Source organism: Pleurodeles waltl, chromosome 3_1 (genome assembly GCF_031143425.1).
Source record: "Pleurodeles waltl isolate 20211129_DDA chromosome 3_1, aPleWal1.hap1.20221129, whole genome shotgun sequence".
NCBI lineage: Eukaryota > Metazoa > Chordata > Amphibia > Caudata > Salamandridae > Pleurodeles > Pleurodeles waltl.
In genome coordinates, this window is record NC_090440.1 from 710348499 (window position 1) to 710368249 (window position 19751).

General features: G+C 45.5%; 1 protein-coding gene across 1 annotated transcript in view; it reads right to left on the minus strand.

Moving 5' to 3' along the window:
* Positions 1-19751, minus strand: part of TRIT1 (tRNA isopentenyltransferase 1) — a 150272-nt gene that overhangs the window by 57458 nt on the left and 73063 nt on the right. The window contains exons 3-4 of the mRNA XM_069223430.1: positions 16737-16833; positions 16005-16288 (exon numbers count right to left, since the gene is read on the minus strand). Of these exons, the coding sequence (XP_069079531.1) occupies positions 16005-16288; positions 16737-16833 (381 nt within the window). The remainder of the gene's footprint in view (positions 1-16004; positions 16289-16736; positions 16834-19751) is intronic.

The window sequence follows — 19751 nt, forward strand, 5'->3', positions numbered from 1 at the left end:
TTCTGGAAGTCTCTTTCTTTGTTCCGTTGGCATTGTCAACCATTTGGGTTTCAACCCCTCCTTGTGGGACATCAGAGTTATGCCCTTAAAATCCCTCGACACAGTGGCCCATCTTCAAATTCTTTTTTTATTTTTTTTTATTTCAGGTGGCTGTGTTGTTCTCTCGAGTTGAGTTTCTAAATACAACTCTACTGGTGGAGGTGGGTGGGTCCCGTGTAAATCCAGAAAATTCTTCAAGCTGCAAAACTAGTCCGAGTGGTAACTAAATATGTAGTTTTGCAGAGATAATGTTTTCTGGATTCACATGCTGTGCACTGATTACAGAGCAGTTTTCCTTCATGTGGGTTGGTTGGGTTCTCTGGAGTGTGTATTTGCAAACAAATGCTCCAGTATTGTTTTTCCTACTTCTGCTTTTCCGTTGATCTGAATAGCCATGAAGTAGTGTTTTGTAAAGGTATATACCGATGACCAAGTAGCCACTGCGCAAATGCTCTTTAACGCTTCGCTGCCAAAGATGAGTGTTTCTCCTTTTGTCCACACTGAATGTGCCTTTGCCTTATCTGTCAGAGATACCCACACTACCTTGTGAGAATATTGTATTGTTTGTACCATTCACTTTGCAATTGTTCCCTGAGTGACTGGGAGTCCTTTCAGGGCATGCACGAAGGATACAAATAACTGTTCTCCTTTCCTGGTGTACAATGTTCTCTCCAAATAGTACATGATTGCCTTCTGTACACCTAACATGTGCAATGCTCTCTCTGATTGCATTTTACGTTGGTAAAAAAAGGTGGTAGGTGGATTGCTTGGTTAACATGGAATTTTGATACCACTTTTGGGATGAATCATGGGTTTGTTTTCATGACAAATCCGTAGGTATGGCTCTTGAGTGGTGAATGCTTATAGCTCAAGGTGACAGCAATTAGAAAGGCAGTTTTGAGGGTAAGAAACTACAGTTGCGCATTCCGCATTGGTTAAAAGGGTGACAGTATCAATTGTGTGAGCACCACATTCAAGTTCCACATAGACATTGGCACGCTTCCTAGGGGTGCTATTATCTTCACTCCGAGGAAGGGATTCATCACCGTTGTGGTGAAGCAATCTTTACCCAGTATTCTGTTTGTGTAAGTTACAATGGCTGCCAAGTACACTTTGATAGAGGCACAGAAGAGATGGTTGTCTATTAGGTGAATCAGGTATCTAATGACTGTGGCTTCTTGTGTCCAGTCTCTGTTTTTCTCAGGCTGGTAACACCATCGTTGGAACCTCTTCCATTTGTTGCTGTAACATTTCCTTGTTGTTGGCCATCTTGCTACCTTTAAGATCTCCATCACCCTTCTTGGTAACTTGAGGTGGCCAAATTCTAAGTCCTCAAGAGCCATGCTGCCAGTCTAAGGGTGTTTGGTTCCAGCTGCTATACTTGTCTCTCTTGTATCATTAAGGGTCTGTGTGTATACTTGTCCCTCTTGAATCAATACAAGGTCTTGGTGTGCTGGGAGTGGGATTTACTGCCCTTGGACTATTTCCATAAGGTCTGAGAACCGTATCTGTCAAGCTCATTGAGGGGCTATCAGGATCAGGCTGACTTGTTCCTGTCTGCACTTCTGGAGTACCTTTGGTATCATTGGAATCGGTGGAAAGGGGTAAGAACATTTCTGTGACCAATTTACTGACAGGGCACTCCCAACAACGATGGGTGGCAGGAGAAACAACCTTTACAATGCAGTCATTACACACAGTGCCTTTACAATGAAAGGTATCAGGAAAGATATCTATATATATATATATGTATGGAAAATGTTACTTATCCAGTAGACATCTGTTTGTGGCATGTAGTGCTGTAGATTCACATGCTTTGCATAAGTCCGCCATCTAGTGTTGGGCTCGGAGTGTTACAAGTTGTTTTTCTTCGAAGAAGGTTTTCGAGTCATGGGATCGAGTGATTCCTCCTCTCGGTAATACTGCACATGGGCATTGAGTCCTTTGTTAGATTGTTTTCCCGCAGGAGGGTGAAGTAAAGAGTGTCTATATATATATGCAATAAAATGAGATGTCCATGCAATGTATATACATGTTTACAATACATTATACTACAACTGCCACAGGCTCCCAGGGAGGAAGGAGGGCGCATGTGAATCTACAGCACTATATGCCACGAACAGAGGTCTACTGGGTAACTACATTTTCCGTTCAATGGTATGTGTATCTGTAGATACACATGCTTTGCATAGACTGTAAAGCAGTTCCCTTCCAAAATAAGCAGTGACCAATCTGTAGGAGTTGGAGAAGTTTGAAATAGTGTTTTAAGTACTGCTTGTCCAGCATTTGCTTGCTGGCGAGATAACACATCTACACAGTAGTATTTAGTAAATGTGGGTGGTGTAGACCATGTGGCAGATTTTCATATGTCTGCTATTGGTATATTTCCTAAGAAAGCCATTGAAGCACCCTATTTCCTAGTGGAATGTGCTTTAGAAGGTATTGTTAACTGTCTTTTAGCTTTAAGATAGCAAGTTTGAATATACTTAACTATCCATCTGGCTAATCCATATTTTGAAATAGGAATACCTTTGTGAGGTTTTGAAAACACCACAAAGTTGTTTGGATTTTCTGAATTATTTTGTTCTGTCTATGTACTACATGAGAGCTCTTTTCACATCAAGGGTGTGTGAAGAGCTCTTTCAGCAACTGAATCTGGCTGTGGAAAGAAAACTGGCAATTCCACTGACTGATTGATATGAAAAACTACTTAGTCTTTATGAATTTGAAGAAAGGTTCTTGTAAAGTGAACGCTTGAATTTCACTAACCCTTCTTAAAGAAGTTTTTGCTACTAAAAAAAAGCAACTTTCCATGATCGAAACTGCAGAGTACAAGAATACATGGGTTCAAATAGTGGCCCCATAAAACTTGTAAGTACAATATTAAGATTCCATACAGAGGCTGGAGGAACTGTTGGTAGAATAACCCTTTTAATACCTTCCATAAAAGCTTTTATAAACAGGAATCCTGAACAGGGAAATATGTTGCCTGTTTTAAAGGTAAGCAGCTATAACAGCCAAATGAATCCTAATAGGTGAATATGCCAGGTTTGTTTTTTGTAAGTGTAACAAATAGCAAAATGTATCTTGTACTGAAGCTTTAAGTGGATCGATATTTTTGGGTTGAGAATAGTAGACAAAACATTTCTATTTAGCTACGTAACATTGTCTAGTTGTGGGTTTGCGTGCTTCTTTTAGAATATCCATACAATCAGAAGGAAGTTTTAAGTAGCCAAACTCAATGACCTCGGGAGCCAAATCACTAGGTTGAGTGTACCGGGATTTGGATGGCTGATATGTCCTTTCCTTTGAGTTAACACATCTGGTTTGTTTGGCAGCTTGTGATGTGGGTACTACAGACAGGTCCAATAGTGTTGTGTACCAATTTTGACGTGCCCATGTGAGAGCTATGAGTATCATAGTGAGTAAAGTTAGTTTCATCTTTTTTTTTTTTTAAATCTGAGATGGAATTAGTGGGAGAGGTGGAAAAGCGTAAGCAAATATCCTGACCAGTTCATCCATAGAGCATTGCCCTAGGATTGAGGGTGTGGGTATCTGGGTGCGAAGCTTAGGCATTTTGCGTTTTCTTTTGTGGTGACAAGGTCTCTGTCTGGTGTCTCCCACATTTGGAAGTATTGTTGAATCACTTGTGGGTGAATTTCCCATTTGTGGACTTGTTGCTGTGTCCTGCTTAAGCGGTCAGCTAGTTGATTGTGAATCCCTGGAAGATACTCTGCCAGTAATTGAATGTGATTGTAAACTGCCCACTTCCAAATTAACTGTGCTAAAAAGGGACAATTGACATGAGTATGTCCCCCCCTATTTTTGCCGATAATACATTGTGGTCATACTGTCTGTCCGTATTCACGCTACTTTGTGTGTGATTTGTGTCTGAAAAGATTTGAATGCTAGGAATACAGCTAGTAATTTCAAGTAGTTTATGTGATAAGTCTGTTTAATTGAGTCCCATTCCTCCTGTATAGTGAGATTGCGGAGATGAGCTCCCTAACCTATTAGTGATGCATCTGTTGTGACTGTGGTCTGAGGTACAGTGTCCTGAAAGGGCTGCCCTTTTGATAGGTTGGTGTAATTCCACCACTGCAGAGAGCGGGGAGTCTGGCGGTCTAACAACACTAGATCCTAAATTTTACTCTGTGCCTGAGACCATTGTTGAGAAAGACACTGCTGTAGTGGCCTCATGTGGATTCTTGCATTGGGGACTATGGCTATGCATGAAGCCACCATTCCAAATAGTTTCAACACTAGTTTTATTGTATAAGTGTGGTTGTATTGTAGTTGAGACATAAGATTTTGAAAAACTTGGATTTTTACTGGGTTTGGATATGCTAATCCTGATTAAGTGTTCAGAATTGCTCCCAGGTATGGTTCTTTCTTTGATGGTTGCAGGTGAAATTTGTGGTGATTGATTGAATCCTAGATTGTGTAGGATGTCTATGGTATATTGAGTGTACTGTTGACAGCTCTGGATTGTACTGGCTTTTATGAGCCAGTTGTCTAGATATGGGAAGACTTGTATGTGTTGTCTTCTGAGGAATGCTGCAATGACTGCTAAGCATTTGATGAACACCCTTGGTGCTGTTGTTACCCCAAATGGTAGCACTTTGAATTGGTAGTGCTTTCCGTCTATGACGAATCTTAGATATTTTCAATGTGCTGGATGTATTGGAAAGTGAAAGTAAGCATCCTTGAGGTCTAATGCTGTAGTGTAATCTTATTTTCGTAGTAGGGGGAATTATGTCTTGTAGAGTGACCATACGAAAGTGTTCTGAAAGGATGTATAGTGTGAGGGGTCTGAAATCTAAAATTGGTCTTAAGAGTACCATCTTTCTTTGATATGAGGAATGATAGTGAATATACTCTGGATCTTTGTTGGGTTATAGGCACTATCCCGATGGCTCCTTTGAGTAGTAGTGGTTTTACCTCCTGTTTTAATAAAGTGAGATGTTCCGGAGTAAGCCTGTGTGAACAAGGGGGAGTGTTTGGTGGAATAGAGATGAGTTAGACAATAGCCATGTTGGATAATTGATGGAACCCATTGATCTGTGGTGATGTTGTACCATTGTGGGTACAAATTTGCCAGTCTTCCTCCACAGGAGATGTATGCTCTGGGGGGACTTGTAAGAAGTCACTGTTTTGTTGAGGTAGAGGAACTTCTGGGAGCAGCTGATTTACCTCTTCCTCGATAACTAGATCCTTTATAAGAGCCTCTGAATGAACTTCTGTTAACCCATTCTGTGCCAGGGATGTAATGGTTATGTCCACCGGCACAGTGCTCAGAGGGAGCGCTAGCGATCCCTCTGTGGGCTTCCCTCCCACCCCCACCTAAGGCAGGGATGGAAGGGGAAGCCCTTTCCCTTCCACCCCTGACCCCCCCATCAGAGGCCACTTCCCCATCGCGATCCGATCATGTGATGGGGGCCTGAAAGGCTTCAAAGGGAAGGGAAGGAAATTCCTTCCCTTTGAAGTCTCTCAGAGCATTTCAGAAGCCAGATCGTAAAGCGATCCGGCTTCTGAAATGCCCACTCGACACCAGTGGACAGATGGGGCAATTACCCCTGATCCACACCCGGGGGGGGTGGCAGAAAATCTAGTAGATGCCAGGGAATTAAAAAAAAAATAGTGGGGTGGTGGCTACCAACCAGTATGGGCCTGGTAATGCCCCCACCCCAACTGAAGGGGGTAACAGTCTTTCAGCTCTCCCCGCACTCTAAAACATATCCCACAGCAAGCAAGAAGACATTTAATTATTTTGGGTTTTGGTTTTACATTTGGGCCATGAGAGCTTGGCTAACTCTCAAAATCGTTCCACTTGGAATGGTGAGGGCTGCACTTTATTGACTGTGGGATGCTGCCATGTAGAAAAATCCACAAGACCTAGACACGTGAAAACTAAACATCTGGGTGATTCCAGGGTGGTGTGTTTCACATGCACCCGCACCATTTTCTTACCCACAATGCCCTGCAAACCTCCAACTTTGCCGGAAATCACACATTTTTCCCAAGTTTTTGTGATGGAACCTTCCGGAATCTGCAGGAATCCACAAAATTCCTACCACCCAGCATTGTCTCATCTATACTGATAAAAATTCTGCTGCACTTCTCAGCCTAAAAATGTTTTTTTTCAAACTGCCCTTTTGGACCCGCTTTGGTTCCCCCTCAATTTCAACATGTTTTTGGCTATTCCCTGCCACAAGCACTTGGCCCACCTACACAAATGAGGTATCATTTTTACCAGGAGACTGAGGAAAACGTTGGGTGGTATGAAATTTGTCCCGGTGCGGTGATCCCACTCAGAAATGTGGGAAAAATGTGATTTTTTTTTAGCAAAAGTTGAGGTTTGCTGAGGATTCTGGGTAAGAAAACATTAGGGGATCCACACAAATCACACCTCCCTGGACGCCCTCGGGTGTCTAGGTTTCAGAAATGTCTGGGTTTGGTAGGTTTCCCTAGATGGCTGCTGAGCCGAGAACCAAAAACGCAGGTGCCCGCCGCAAAAACAGGTAGTTTTGTATTTGATCATTTTGATGTGTACAGATAGTGTTTTGGGGCATTTTCTTTTGCGGGCAGTAGGCCTACCAACAAAAGTGAGGCACCATTTTTATCGGGAGACTTGGGGGAACACTGGGTGGAAGGAAATTTGTGGCTCCGCTCTGATTCCAGAACTTTCCGTCACCGAAATGAGAGGAAAAAGTGTTTTTTTGGCCAAATGTTGAGGTTTGCAAAGGATTCTGGGTAACAGAACATGGTGAGAGCCCCACAAGTCACCCCCATCTTGGATTCCCCTAGGTGTCTTTTTTTTTTTAAATGCACAGGTTTGCTAGGTTTCCCTAGGTGCCGGCTGAGCTAGAGGCCAAAATCCACAGCTAGCCACTTTGCAAAAAACAGCTCTGTTTTTTTGGTGAAATTGTGATGTGTCCACGTTGTGTTTTGGGGCATTTCCTGTCGCAGGCGCTAAGACTACCCACGCAAGTGAGGTACAATTTGTATCGGGAGACTTAGGGGAACACAGAATAGTAAAGCAAGTGTTATTGCCCCTTGTCTTTCTCTACATTTTTTTCCTTCCAAATGTAAGACAGTGTGTAAAAAAGACGTCTATTTGAGAAATGCCCTGTAATTACACATGCTAGTATGGGGACCCCAGAATTCAGAGATGTGCATTCTGTAGGAAACACTTGTAGGATCTACACAAATGACCCCTTGCTGAATTCAGAATGTTGTCTACTTTTCAGAAATGTTTCTTACTGGGATCCAGCACTGGTTTCTCAGCCATTTCTGTCACTAGCTAGAAGGAAGCTGAAAGCACACAAAATAGAAAAAATGGGGTATGTTCCAGTAAAATGTAAAAATTGTGTTGAAAAATTGGGTTTTCTAATTCAAGTCTACCTGTTCCTGAAAGCTGGGAAGATGGTGATTTTACCACCGCAAACCCGTTGTTGATGCCATTTTCAGGGAATAAAAAAACATGAGCCTTCTTCTGCAGCCCTTTTTTTCGATTTTTTTTTTTGAAAAAAACAAAATTGTTGCTGTATTTTGGCTAATTTTTTGGTCTCCTTCAGGGGAACCCACAAAGTCTGGATACCTCTAGAATCCCTACGATGTTGGAAAAAAAGGACGCAAATTTGGCATGGGTAGCTTATGTAGAGAAAAAGTAATGAGGGCCTAAGCGCAAACTGCCCCAAATAGCAAAAAAAAAAGGGTCAGCACAGGAGGGGAAAAGCCCTGGCAGCAAAAGGGTTAAAGAAGTGTGGCCCTTGTTTTTGTTGTGAGGTGGATGGTTCTATGGTTGTTGATCTGAAACCACCCCTAAATTGTGGCCCAAGAAAATTGCCTCTAATGGGTGTGGTGTATAATGTACCCAAGCTTTAGCTGTTTCTGAGTCCTTTTCAAGTTTATCTATTGTGGTATCAACTTCTGGCCCAAATAAATGTTGTTTATTGAAGGGCATGTTTAATACGGCTTGCTGTATTTCTGGCGTAAATCCTGAAGCCCTCAGCCATGGTGGCGGTGGCGGTGGGGTAGGTGGAAGGGAAAGAATGTGGAGGTGAAGGCTGAGGTTCTTGCGTCTCTTTTTGTTTCTCCTTTTGTTTAAGGACTTTAAAAAGGTAGAGACCCAGCGTCCAAAGTCTCTTGAAAAGTCAGTTTTCTTTAATTGTTGCTGGTGGAGAGGTTATGATCCTTCCTGTTTCCTTGTGTATATATATATTTTTTGCTGTTTAACGTCCATAACCTCAAAAATAGGTTGTATCTCCGATGACCCCTCAGTAATTGGAGGATGTTTACTACTGGCAGCTTACAATTCAGAGGGCTTGGATACAGAATGCTTGGCTCGGACTGAAAATGCCGGCTCCGAAAGTGCTGTTCATTTTTTTTTGCTCCAAGGTGGAAAAGTCAGATTTTTGGCTCAGTGCCGAAACAGATGTGGCAGGCTGTTTGGTATACGTCGAATGCACTTTGGTCTTTTGTTTTAGTGCCAAACCCGAGGGTTAGTCATGCAAAGGAAGTTTCCGGGTCAGACCATGGCCGGAAGGCAGCGGAGGACCGAAGACCAGTGCAAGAGTCTTTTTAATAGTCTTTGTTTGGTGTGATGGAGCTGGTGTACTCACGTACTGCGCCAGTGGGGTGGCTTGGCTGACGACATCAGAATCCGAATCCGTATCTACAATGAAACGGCTATATGATGTCCTACTTCTTCTTCGAAGAGGTCTGGTGTGTGTCCTGATGATCTGGACGCCACCTACATTTGACACCCCCTTTGGTCCCGAAGAGTCTTTTTGGATCGAAACCATCTACAAGCGTCGCAGTTTTCTTCTCTGTGTTCCGGAGACAAGCAGAGATTGCACACCAAATGCTGATCGATGTAGGGAAATTTTGTGTGACACCGAGGACAGAACCGAATTAGAGTCCGTTCCATCCGCCTAACATTGTTCAACTACAACATGTCGAAGTAGGCCCCGAAAGGGCGTGGTCACCCCTAAAGCTTTGTAATCAACCCAGACGACTCCAATCGGATCGACTATAAGAGTGGAAAACGTGATTGAAACTATACTGATGTTTTAGACAGTTACAGGAAAGTTCAGAAGATACCGAACAGAGATGTATCAGAGCGAGAGAGAACCCGTCCGAACCAGACTGTGGAAAGAAAACAATCTAACAAAGGACTCAATGCCCATGCGCAGTATTACCGAGAGGAGTGAGGAGTCACTCGATCCTGTGACTCAAAAACCTTCTTAGAAGAAAAAGAACTTGTAACACTGCGAGCCCAACACTAGATGGTGGACTTATGCAAATATCTACAGCTACACATGCCATCGAAATATATATATATTTGGGTGGCAAAGATATTTTTAGAGTGGGTGAGGGTATTTGAGTGGCAACAGTATTCTTAGAGTTTAGGCTGGGTAAGTGCATTTGGGAGGTATACATATTTTTAGGGTGGGTAAGGGCATTTGGGATGTAAGAGTATTCTTAGGGTTTAGGGTAGGTAAGTGCATTTGGGTGGTAAGGGCATTTATAGGGTGGGTTAGGATACCTGGGTGGTAAGGGTGCTTTTAGGGGTGGATGAATTTAGGGGTTGGGGGGGGAGGTGTGTGTGTGTGTGTGTGTGTGTGTGTCTGTGTCTGTGTGTGTGTGTGTAGTGACATTATAGTTAGGCTCACATTTATCACCTTGTTGGTGTTCTTTTTGCACTGACTGCTTGTCTTCACTTTCACCAGCCAGTTATCCAAGTATGATCAGACGTTCTCCCTTACGCCTTATGTGCACTGCTACCACGTCTAAGTTTCATGAACACTTGTGGTGCTGATTTTATTCTGAATGGCAATACCTTGAATTGTTAGTGTGTCTTGTTCACTACAAATCTGAGAAATTGTCTGTGATGTTTGTGGACTGGTATGTGCAAGCCGGCGTCCTTGAGGTCTATGGTTACCATGTATTTTCATTCCTCTTTCAGGGGAATGACCACTTGTACTGCAGTCATCTTGAATTGTTCTATTTTTATGAACTTGTTTAATGACCCCCAGGTCCAGTATTGGTCCTAATGTACAAGTTACGTACCTTCGGTAACAAAATATCTGGTAGAGACATATTCTAGTTGCAGATTCCTTACCTTAGAATTTTGCCCCAGGCGTCAGACTGGATCCGGAGATTTTTCTTCGAGCAATACCCTTGCGCGTCAGTAGGTGGCGTCGGTCGACTCCGCAGGCGTCATAGACGTCGAGGTCGCCGTGATGACGTTGGGAATAACACATAGATGCCGCCCTCGCGCAGTGACATCAGTTTCTTTTAACGACTTTACACACCAGAGCGCAGAGGCGCTTAGAACACTGAGATTGGTGCACCAGAGCTAAGGACCTGAAAGAGGGAATCCCTGTCCCGAGAAATCAGTTCGCAAGCGGGGAGGATGGGTGGGCGGTAAGGAATCTGCAACTAGAATATGTCTCTACCAGATATTTTGTTACTGAAGGTAAGTAACTTGTACATCTGATAGAGACTTCTAGTTGCAGATTCCTACCCTTAGAATAGATACCCAAGCAATGCCATCCTCGGTGGTGGGCTGCAAACCAAGATCATACTAGAAAGTCCTGCAGGACCGAACGACCAAAGTAGCCGTCTCAACGGACCGGACTATCCAGGCAGTAATGCTTAGCAAACGTGTGCAGGGATGCCCACGTAGCTGCCTGACAGATATCCAGGACAGGAACTCCGCATGCTAACGCAGTGGAAGCAGCAGTTGCTCTGGTAGAATGAGCACACAAGCCTTCAGGAGGTTGCTTTTTAGCCAGAGCATAGCAGAGTTTGATGCAAAGAAGCACCTATCGAGAGATGGTACGCTTTTGCACCGCCTTCCCTTTCTTCGCACCCACATAGCCAACAAAGAGTTGATCAACCACCCGGAAATCTTTAGTACGATTGAGATAGAACGCCAACGCTCTTTTCAGGTCCAGACAGTGGAGTCTCTCCTCCTCATGGGAAGGATGTGGGGGTGCGTAGAAGGTAGGCAAAGTGATGGGCTGGCCTACATGAAATGGTGTAACCACCTAAGGAACGAAGCTCTAGTGCGTAAGACCACTTTGTCAGGGTGTACAGACAAGTATGGAGGCTTTGAAGAAAGGGCATGGAGCTCGCTCACTCACCCTGCGAGCCGAGGAACCACTGTGTTGGGTTTGGATCACGTACCGAAAAGGACATCAGTGAGGGCCTCATTGAATGGGAGAAGGGGTTCTGAAGCAGAAGCCCCAGGCTGAAGCACCTCTGTCAGGAGATTAGACCCGACTTCCACAGTAGGTAGCTCAAGGCCAAGGACCTCAGCTGCCCTACTGACGACCATACTGTAAGTAGCTCCCTCCGCTGTAGCCACGGTAGGAGGCGACAGCATGCCAGGGTCAGGAGAAGTATCCAGACCACTGGCTTCGCCCAAATCCTGTGCCCAGTCCATAGCAGGGTCATCCTGGTATTCATAAGGGTCCAGGGACCCCTCCAATTCCTTCCCGTATTCGTACCCATGGGAAAAAGGGTCCAAATCTGACCTCTGGCAAATAGGGCCCACCGAAGCCGATGGCGGCGTCAGCCGACGCCGCTGTTACTCAGAGTCGTCGGGGATAAGAATGGGGTCGATGTTGATAGTGGGCACTACCGACGTCGGGAGCGCCGACATTCGACCCGGCGCAGGTCTCGAAGGTGCGTCTGTGCGGATCTGTTCACAGGATGCGGAACCCGAAGGCCCCTCAGCCGAACCCCTTAGGCTCGAAGGCGCCGTATAGGGGTCGGCCCGCTCAAAGATGAGGCGCATGGCCTCGTAAAACTCCTTTAGTTGGGCGGGGTCGCTCTGGCAAACTCGGGGAAGCGTGGAGTCGACCAAGACACAGGCTCCGAGGATGGAGGCCTAGTGCGTGGACAGTCATCCCCAGTCTCGATGGCCGAGCGACGGGGTGAAGTCTGAGAGCGATGGGACTTCTTGGACTTCTTCTTCTTCTTACCTTTACCCGAGGACTTTGAAGAAGACAAGTGGTGATGACTCCGCGACTGATCGCAAGACCTTCCTCTCGAGCAAGACCGGGACCTATGCAGAGTCGAGTGCTAGGCCGCCATTACCTTTAGGGACCGCTCCCTCAAAGCTTTCGGGTGCATGGCCCGACACTTCGGGTCGTGGTCGCGCTCGAGGCACCACAGACAAATGCGATGAGGATCCGTCACCGACAACGTCTGATGGCAGTCCTCACAAGGTTTGAACCCGGTCTTCGGGGACATCTTGACGCACCAAAGTCGCATCACAAAAAACTTCAACAAAAGGGTCGAATTCGGCCAAACAATAGCCAGGGTAGCTCTCTGCGGATCAGTGCGTGGCACGGAAAGAAAAGAACTGACATCACTGCGCGAGGGCGTAGTCTATGCACTACTCCTGACATCATGACGGCGACCACGACGCCTGCGGAGTCGACCGACACCACCTACCGGCGCACAAAGGTATTGCTCAAAGAAAAATCTCCGGATCCAGTCTGACGCCTGGGGGGAAATTCTAAGGTAAGGAATCTGCAACTAGAAGTCTCTATCAGATGTTTTGGTACAAAGAGGTAGTTTGAGTAATCTCCTTCACCTCTTTGTTCCTGAGGAAGTAAATCTATAGCTTCTTTGCTTAACAATTCTTCTGCTTCCTGCAGTCCCCATTATTCATTCATCTTCTTTAGCCTTGGTTGCATTGTTGGAGGTGACTTAACTCTACGGAATAGTTGTATTTTATGACATTTAGTATCCATTTGTTGGCGGTAATTCTCTCCCATTCTTGTAAAAATCCTCTGATTCTTCCTCCTACTGGTGACTTGTGTAGAAGAGTGCCTTGTGGGCTGTCACTTGGTGGTGTGATTTCCCATTTCAAGGTTCCACCTCTTCCACAGCTGCAAAAAGATTGGCTTGAGCGGTACTGCCATTGTGGGGACGGTAGTGGGTTCACTTCGCTAGTTGCTTGAGCCTGGGTGCGGTGTGTATGATTCCATGGTTCTCTTTTGCCTGAGATTGCACTCTTTTTCTGCCTCCCCAAAAGCCACCCTTGTACTGAAAGGCCCCATTGTCTTGGCGGGCTCGTCCTTTATCATGCACTGAACTGCTTCGTCTACTGCCTCTCCAAATATGCCGTCTCCTGTGAAAGGCATATTCATGATGGTCGACTGGACCTTTTGCTTAAATCCTGGGATTCTCAGCCAAGCAAGGTTGTGGCCATACAGAGCAGTCTACTGGCTGTGTCCGCTGCATCCAGGGCAGATTTCAGGCCTATGTAGGCAACTGTCTTGCCCTCCTGCAACACTGCGTTTGCTCTCTTTTTGAAATTCTCTGGGAGATGTTCCATCAACTCCTGTATTTCGTTCAACTGTTGGTGAACATATCTATTTATTAGGGAATATGAGTTGCCAATCTGTGTTGCTTCTGACCTTTCCATTTTCCTCTGTACCATGTCTATTCTCTTGCTCTCCTCATCAGGTGGTCTAGTAGACGTGGGTGTATTGCCTCTTTTCTGTGCTGTTGCTACGATGAGGGAATCTGCTGGCACAGTTCCGCAGATGTAAGGTGGGTATCTTGTAGAGAAGCAGTACTTCTTTACTCTAGGAGTTATTGCCTCAGTCACAGTTGGTTCTTTGAATGCCTCTCTGCCCTGGTCTAACATGCTTGGAAGCATTTGAAGAAACTTGTTTCTTTTTTGTTATGATAACAGTGTCTCCAGGAAGAAACATTCTTCGGACTATTCTTCCTCCAGTTGCACTTCATAGATGCCTGCAGCCCTCTTTACTACTGCGTTGTAGCAGTGATGCGATCTGGTGGTGATGGTTTTCTTAGATGTCTTGCCAGTCATCTGTTGATTCTCCCATGTGCGAGAGGCCTTCTTGCTATTTCCCTCCAGGTTCAAGAACTCCTCCTGTAACTCTTCCTGCAGCTCTTGAGACGCTTTCTCTCCTCTCTACCTCAAGCAAATTTTCTTTGTTCGTCGAGCTGCAATTCGTCTCTTTGTTTCAAAGTCGATGTTAAGGAATTCTGACGTGGAGGTTGGCGGTATTCAGTGTCGACAGCAAGTTCTTCAACATCACCATGGCTCCAGTCTTTGCGGATGGCGTAGAGCTGACTTTCGCCATCTCCCTCACATGCCTTTGATCCTCTCTTGAGGCTGAAGCACGTTTCAAGGGTTTGCCTCCATTGGCGTCCCTTGTCTTGGACCCGTGTGTCTGCTTGGGCTTCACTCTGCCCTCTGGAGTCAATGATTTCAGTATCATTGCGGATTCCTTCAAGTCTGAGGTCTTTGGCTCGACTGTTTCTCGCCTCTGGGGATTCACCTTTAGTCTGTCTTGACAGGCCTGTGGTTTTTTTTTAGGGACTTTGGCTTTCTCCGTGCGATGCCACTGTGTAGTGTGCCCACCTCTGTTCTTGCCTCGCCTAGATGGTTTTCGGCAGGAACGTTGCACACGCTACGCAGTCCTCTGCACTGTTGTCTTTGGGGACACAGAGGTTACAGACCTCGTGCATGTCTTGCTGGGCATATTTGTGGGGGCACTTGGGACAGAATCTAAAAGGCGTATGCTCCATGACCCTTTCTCATTCTTAGATCACGTGGTTTTCCTAAGTCGGTCTTCTCACCACTGTGTCCTCTGTGGTTTTGGGTGTATTCTCTGTGATCTCTTTCCTCTCGGTCGCTGTCAATCCTCTTCCCTCAAAAATAATTTTGGGTGGAAAATACGGTTTCTTCCTGCAATTCGTTCTTCCTCAACTCCAGATCTCTTCCTTAGACTTCTAGACCCAACGGTGGAAAAGAGAATCTGAAGGTGGAGACTGCATTACGGGATTTCCGGGGCATACATCTGACATCACACAGAGGGGGTTTAAACCCATGTGATTGACGACTCCCACGGAAAAAGAGGAGGGGGAAAAAAAAAATACTTCAAGGAGACTTTTCCAGACCCAACCACTACATGGCAGAATAATGCACAGTATGTGAATCCAGAAAAGATTCACACTGATTTTTTTTTATTGTAATCCAGTATGTTACCAATTATCTCGATCTCTGTTAAAGTATAATGCCTTTGATCCAATGCAAGAGCCTATATTTTAAAGAAGGCGCACTAAGTAATGGCATATTCTTTTCCGGTTTTGCAAACACTCCAATTTGTGGCACATGGAGAAGTCTTGATTTGCTCCAGCTCCCTACATTTTGTTAAATAGTGAATATGGTAGTAAAACGCAGGTCTTAGTGTAGGGTTGCTGCTTACAAACAAATTAATTTCAGACCCGGAGGGGCTAGTGGGTGAGGAAGCAACATATCCTACAGGTTGAGGATAAAGAAGATGGAGCCAGGTCGCAGCAGTGAAAGAAATAGTACCTGAATCACAGCACGAGCATTGGACAGGCAGTAATTAAAATTAATTATTTTGTGCTTGGTCCATGTGCCGCTGAAAGAAAAGGAACTGACACCTGGCACACACTGACCAATCAGGATGCAGCAAAGAAAAATGGCAATGATGCCAACAAATAGTAAGCAATGAGCTAGCTCCAAGCCCTTTATAGAAAGCAATACCCCTCGCAAACAAAAGCGTACGGAACGCTTGCATAGTTAGTAGGAGACCTAAAAACCGGATTGGTCAACTTCACCAGCCCTTGTAGACAACCTAAGGGAGTAACCTGATGATCAAACAGAATGCAAAAGCATTGGTGGCTCTGGGATACCACGGGTAAATGGAAATCTTCCAACAAATTACTGCCAAGTAACAACCAATGCTCCCAGGGCCACCTAGAAAAGGCATCACAATGGGTTCATGCTTAATACAGGATCTGAGATGTGGGTCTGCACTATGGAATAGTTGTCCAACATTGAGCGGAGCTCGAAGGGAAGATCCAGATACAAGTCAACATTGCAAGCATCAGCTTTAGGTTTAAGCTTGCACTGTGTGTCAGGAGGAGGGGGTTCTTACCTCGCCACTTTCCTTTTGTCATTTGGATGAAGCTTTGCTGCCATTCCAGGGTCCACCTGGCTCAGGCGTCGGTGGAGCTCCTGGCAATCCAGCTGCTCCAGCTGAGCCTTCCTGTCTGTCACTATTTGGGGAATCACTGCTCCATGGAGAGTGGAATTGACCTCAACCTCATCCTTTAGATATCTTGATTCTGCTTCCATGTAGGGTGTTTGGATATGCTGCTTCTCCTGTTTAGCTTTGTCAGCTGGTAAAGATTGAGGAGTATTCCCATTGTAGCTCTTTGCCTGCAGGTAAACAAAATAAAACGTAAAGGTGGTATCTTCACAAACACTGCTGTACTGAATGTCATATGTGGACACCAGTGAATAAGAACAGCAGCCACAGCATATCATGGCCAAAGCGAAAGTCTGAAATGCAACCCTTGGTGTCCCTTAATACATTAATCAAACAAAGTCTCAGACGACTTCAAGTTCCCCACCACGAGAGAGAATTTTTGCCTTTTTCCTTCATGTCTCCACTGGGTGCTTGATAGAGATCCCTTTGGAGTGCCCAGAGCGCTCCCACCACTCTCAATATTTCCACAAGCTGATCAGGAATCTGATTATACATTATTCTTTCCTCATGAAGGCTAGAGTTCCTCTTCCCTTATTGATCTTATGGTATACACGAAAGCTTCTATTACCTAGTGGAATGTCAATTAGTGCTCCAATAGGAGACAAAAAGTGAACTTGCCTTCGTATCAATTAGCGTCTTCCAAAGCAGAGACTCAATGTAGTAATTGGTGCCTCCAACAACAATCGGGATTTTATTTCGTGCAAATATCTCCTCAATGTGTACAGTTAAGGCTTTTCAAATGCTAACATTTCAATGCACAAAAGGTGAGAACTCACAAAGAATTACATCGTGTATAGGATGGAGTCTTGCCATGATCAATAGTCTGCTGGTCATATACAGTGTAAATTCTATGACAGGACCAGAAGCAAGGAATATGCTTTTAATCTCCACTTTATTCTCCAACAGCAGTCATAATAACAGTAACCGCTACGTTTTCCGCAACAGTGGAGGAAAAAAGTAGTTAAATAACATTCAATCACAGTACACCATGCATTATCTTTCCACCTCTTTCTTCGCTTCTACAGAAGCAGATAAGTACATCTTCACCCTTATCTGTTTTTCCTAAAGGTTCATTACTATTTTTGTATTATTTCTTAGATTTGTTCATGTTTAGTTGGTACCTTTGCTCCTGTACTGATGTCTTCTGCCAGAGGGTTTATTGTACTCTGCGCACTCACATTTTCTTCTGGGACTCATGGCTGGAGCAACCACGTCTGCTGCAACAAGCATTACGGTCCTCCAGCTGCGAGGCGGAGATCCAACACTCCCACCTACTACCTTGTTCTCTGAGCTCCTGTCAACATGCAGTTCTTAAAAGTATGACACAAGAAGCCACAGGAGAATTCCTGAGAGATATGTCATGTTCTACCAGCCTCTTTCTACAGCAGAATACCCTCCCCTCTGAGCAAGACGTCATGCAAAGCAGGTCTGTATTGCACTCTATTAGTAGTGCGCCATCAGTCCAGACAGAGCCTGAAAAAGGTGAAGTGTCTGGACCCGTTTGGCCGGCCTCTTCCCACATTAACAGTACAATTTTCAGTGTATGCACAAGCTATAAGTCTACTGGTGAGGTAAGGAGTAGTAGCTCCTAGCACTTCAATAGCATTAACATTTTTAGTCATACATACCTTCCAAAAAGAGGGTGAAGAGGAGGAATTCATTCCATAGGATGGTGATATTTCAGAGGTGGTTGACACCTCAGTCAAATAGTGGTGTCTGACGCCTTCAAGTCTCTTGAGAAGAAATTACATATGTTGACTGCTAGCTGCCATGAACCCTCCCTTGGAGAAAAGACATGGGCTTCCCACATGAGGTCTCAGAACCCAGAGGGTCAAAGACATGCGAAGGCAATGGTCAAGAGGAAGAGATAACACCTCAGGCTGGCCAGGTGGCGAGGGACGGAGGAGAAGTTGGGATGTACTTTGACAGGTTCAAGGATGCATTCCTGATCTGGTCTAAGCCTACAGAGATGACTTATCCTCCGGGTACTGTGATAACGACTGTCCGGATTCTCTCCCGTTTCCTAACTCTTTGGATAGTGAGGACTCAGATGGCGATGGCGCAAGGTCACTCAGATGACTGGTACAATGTAGGCAGACTATGGCACCCCCTGTCCTAAATAGAAAGGACAAGGAGGACCAAGGGCAGCAGTCCAAAAATTCTGGAGGTGCAGGGGAAGGTTGTTGCAGGCTTTGGCGGTCAGGCAAGAGAAGGAAAGTCCTCTGAGGTTGGCAGATCCAGAGGGGGTGTTGTCAGTTTGTGGAAGGTCAGTCGTTTGTTGATGTATGCTGGTCCACTGTTGTGCAGGGCTTTATATGAGTGAGTCAGCATCTTGAACCGGCATCTCTTCTGGAGCCAGAGCCAGTATAGCTTCTTGAGGCAAGCAGTGATGCAAGTCCCTCTGGAGAGGTCAAGGATAAGTCTTGCTGCTGAGTTTTACATTGTCTGTAGTCTCTTCAGGAGGCATGCAGTGATTCCTATGTCAAAAGTGCTATCTTAGTCCAGCCTGCTGGTGATGAGGGCTTGAGTGACTGTCCTTCTGGTGTTGATTGGGAGCCACTTGAAGGTCTTATGGAGCATGCGTAGGGTGTTGAAGCAGGCGGACAAGACTGTATTTTTGCATAGATAGCTTGCTGTACAAGATAATGCTGAAGTTGTAGGCGTGGTCTGTTGAGGCAGGGGAAGGGCAGAGTTCAGCAGGACACCAAGAGTCGTTCCGTGGTGAGGTGTTGTTCCCAAAGATGAGGACTCTAATCCATGTTGAGACAGCTGTCCTTCATCCAGTTGGCGATGTTCATCATACATCTGTGGAAGTTGGTTCCTGGGTGGCGGGGGTCTTCTGGCAGAGAAAGGAGGAGCTGGGTGTTGTTGGCATAGGAGAGAATGCAGAGTCTGTGCGATCTGAGGGTGTTGGCTGTTGGGGGGGGTGGTTGGGTCATGTACGTGTTGAAGAGGGTGGGGCTGAGAGACGATCCTTGGGTTCTGAGGTGTATGGGGGAGGAGGGGCTTGGGGGGAGTTTGGGTCATGTACGTGTTGAAGAGGGTGGGGCTGAGAGATGATCCTTTAGTTCCAAGGTGTATGGGGGAGACAGAATCTCTGGGTTCTTCCGATGAGGTGTAAGACGATCCATTTGAAAGAGTCTCCCAGGATTTCGATTTGGTGGAGTCTGTTGATCAATATGTGGTAGGAGACTGTGTTGAAGGCGGCTGACAGGTCCAGGAGAATGGGGGCTACTGTTTTGCTGCAGTCTAGAAGGGCCATGATGTTGTCAGTGGCTGCGATCAGGGCTGTCTCGGTGAAGTGGTTGCCTCGGAATCCGGACTGAGAGGGGTCCAGGAGGTTGTAGTGTTCTAAGTGTTTGTTGAGTTGCTGGTTGATTGACTTTGAAAGCCTTCGCCATAAAGGGGAGCATGGAGATGGGCCGGAAGTGCTTCGGTTCTATTAGGTTAGCGAATGGTTTCTTCAGGAGGGACCTCACTTCAGTGTGTTTCCAGTCCTCAGGAAAGGAGGACGTGGTGATGGAGGCATTCAGAACTTTCTTAAGCTTGTCGCCAATCGCCTTGCTACCAAGGTTGATGATGTGGTGGAGACATAGGTCAGTGGGTGCTTCCAAGGGTACTTAGCTCATGATG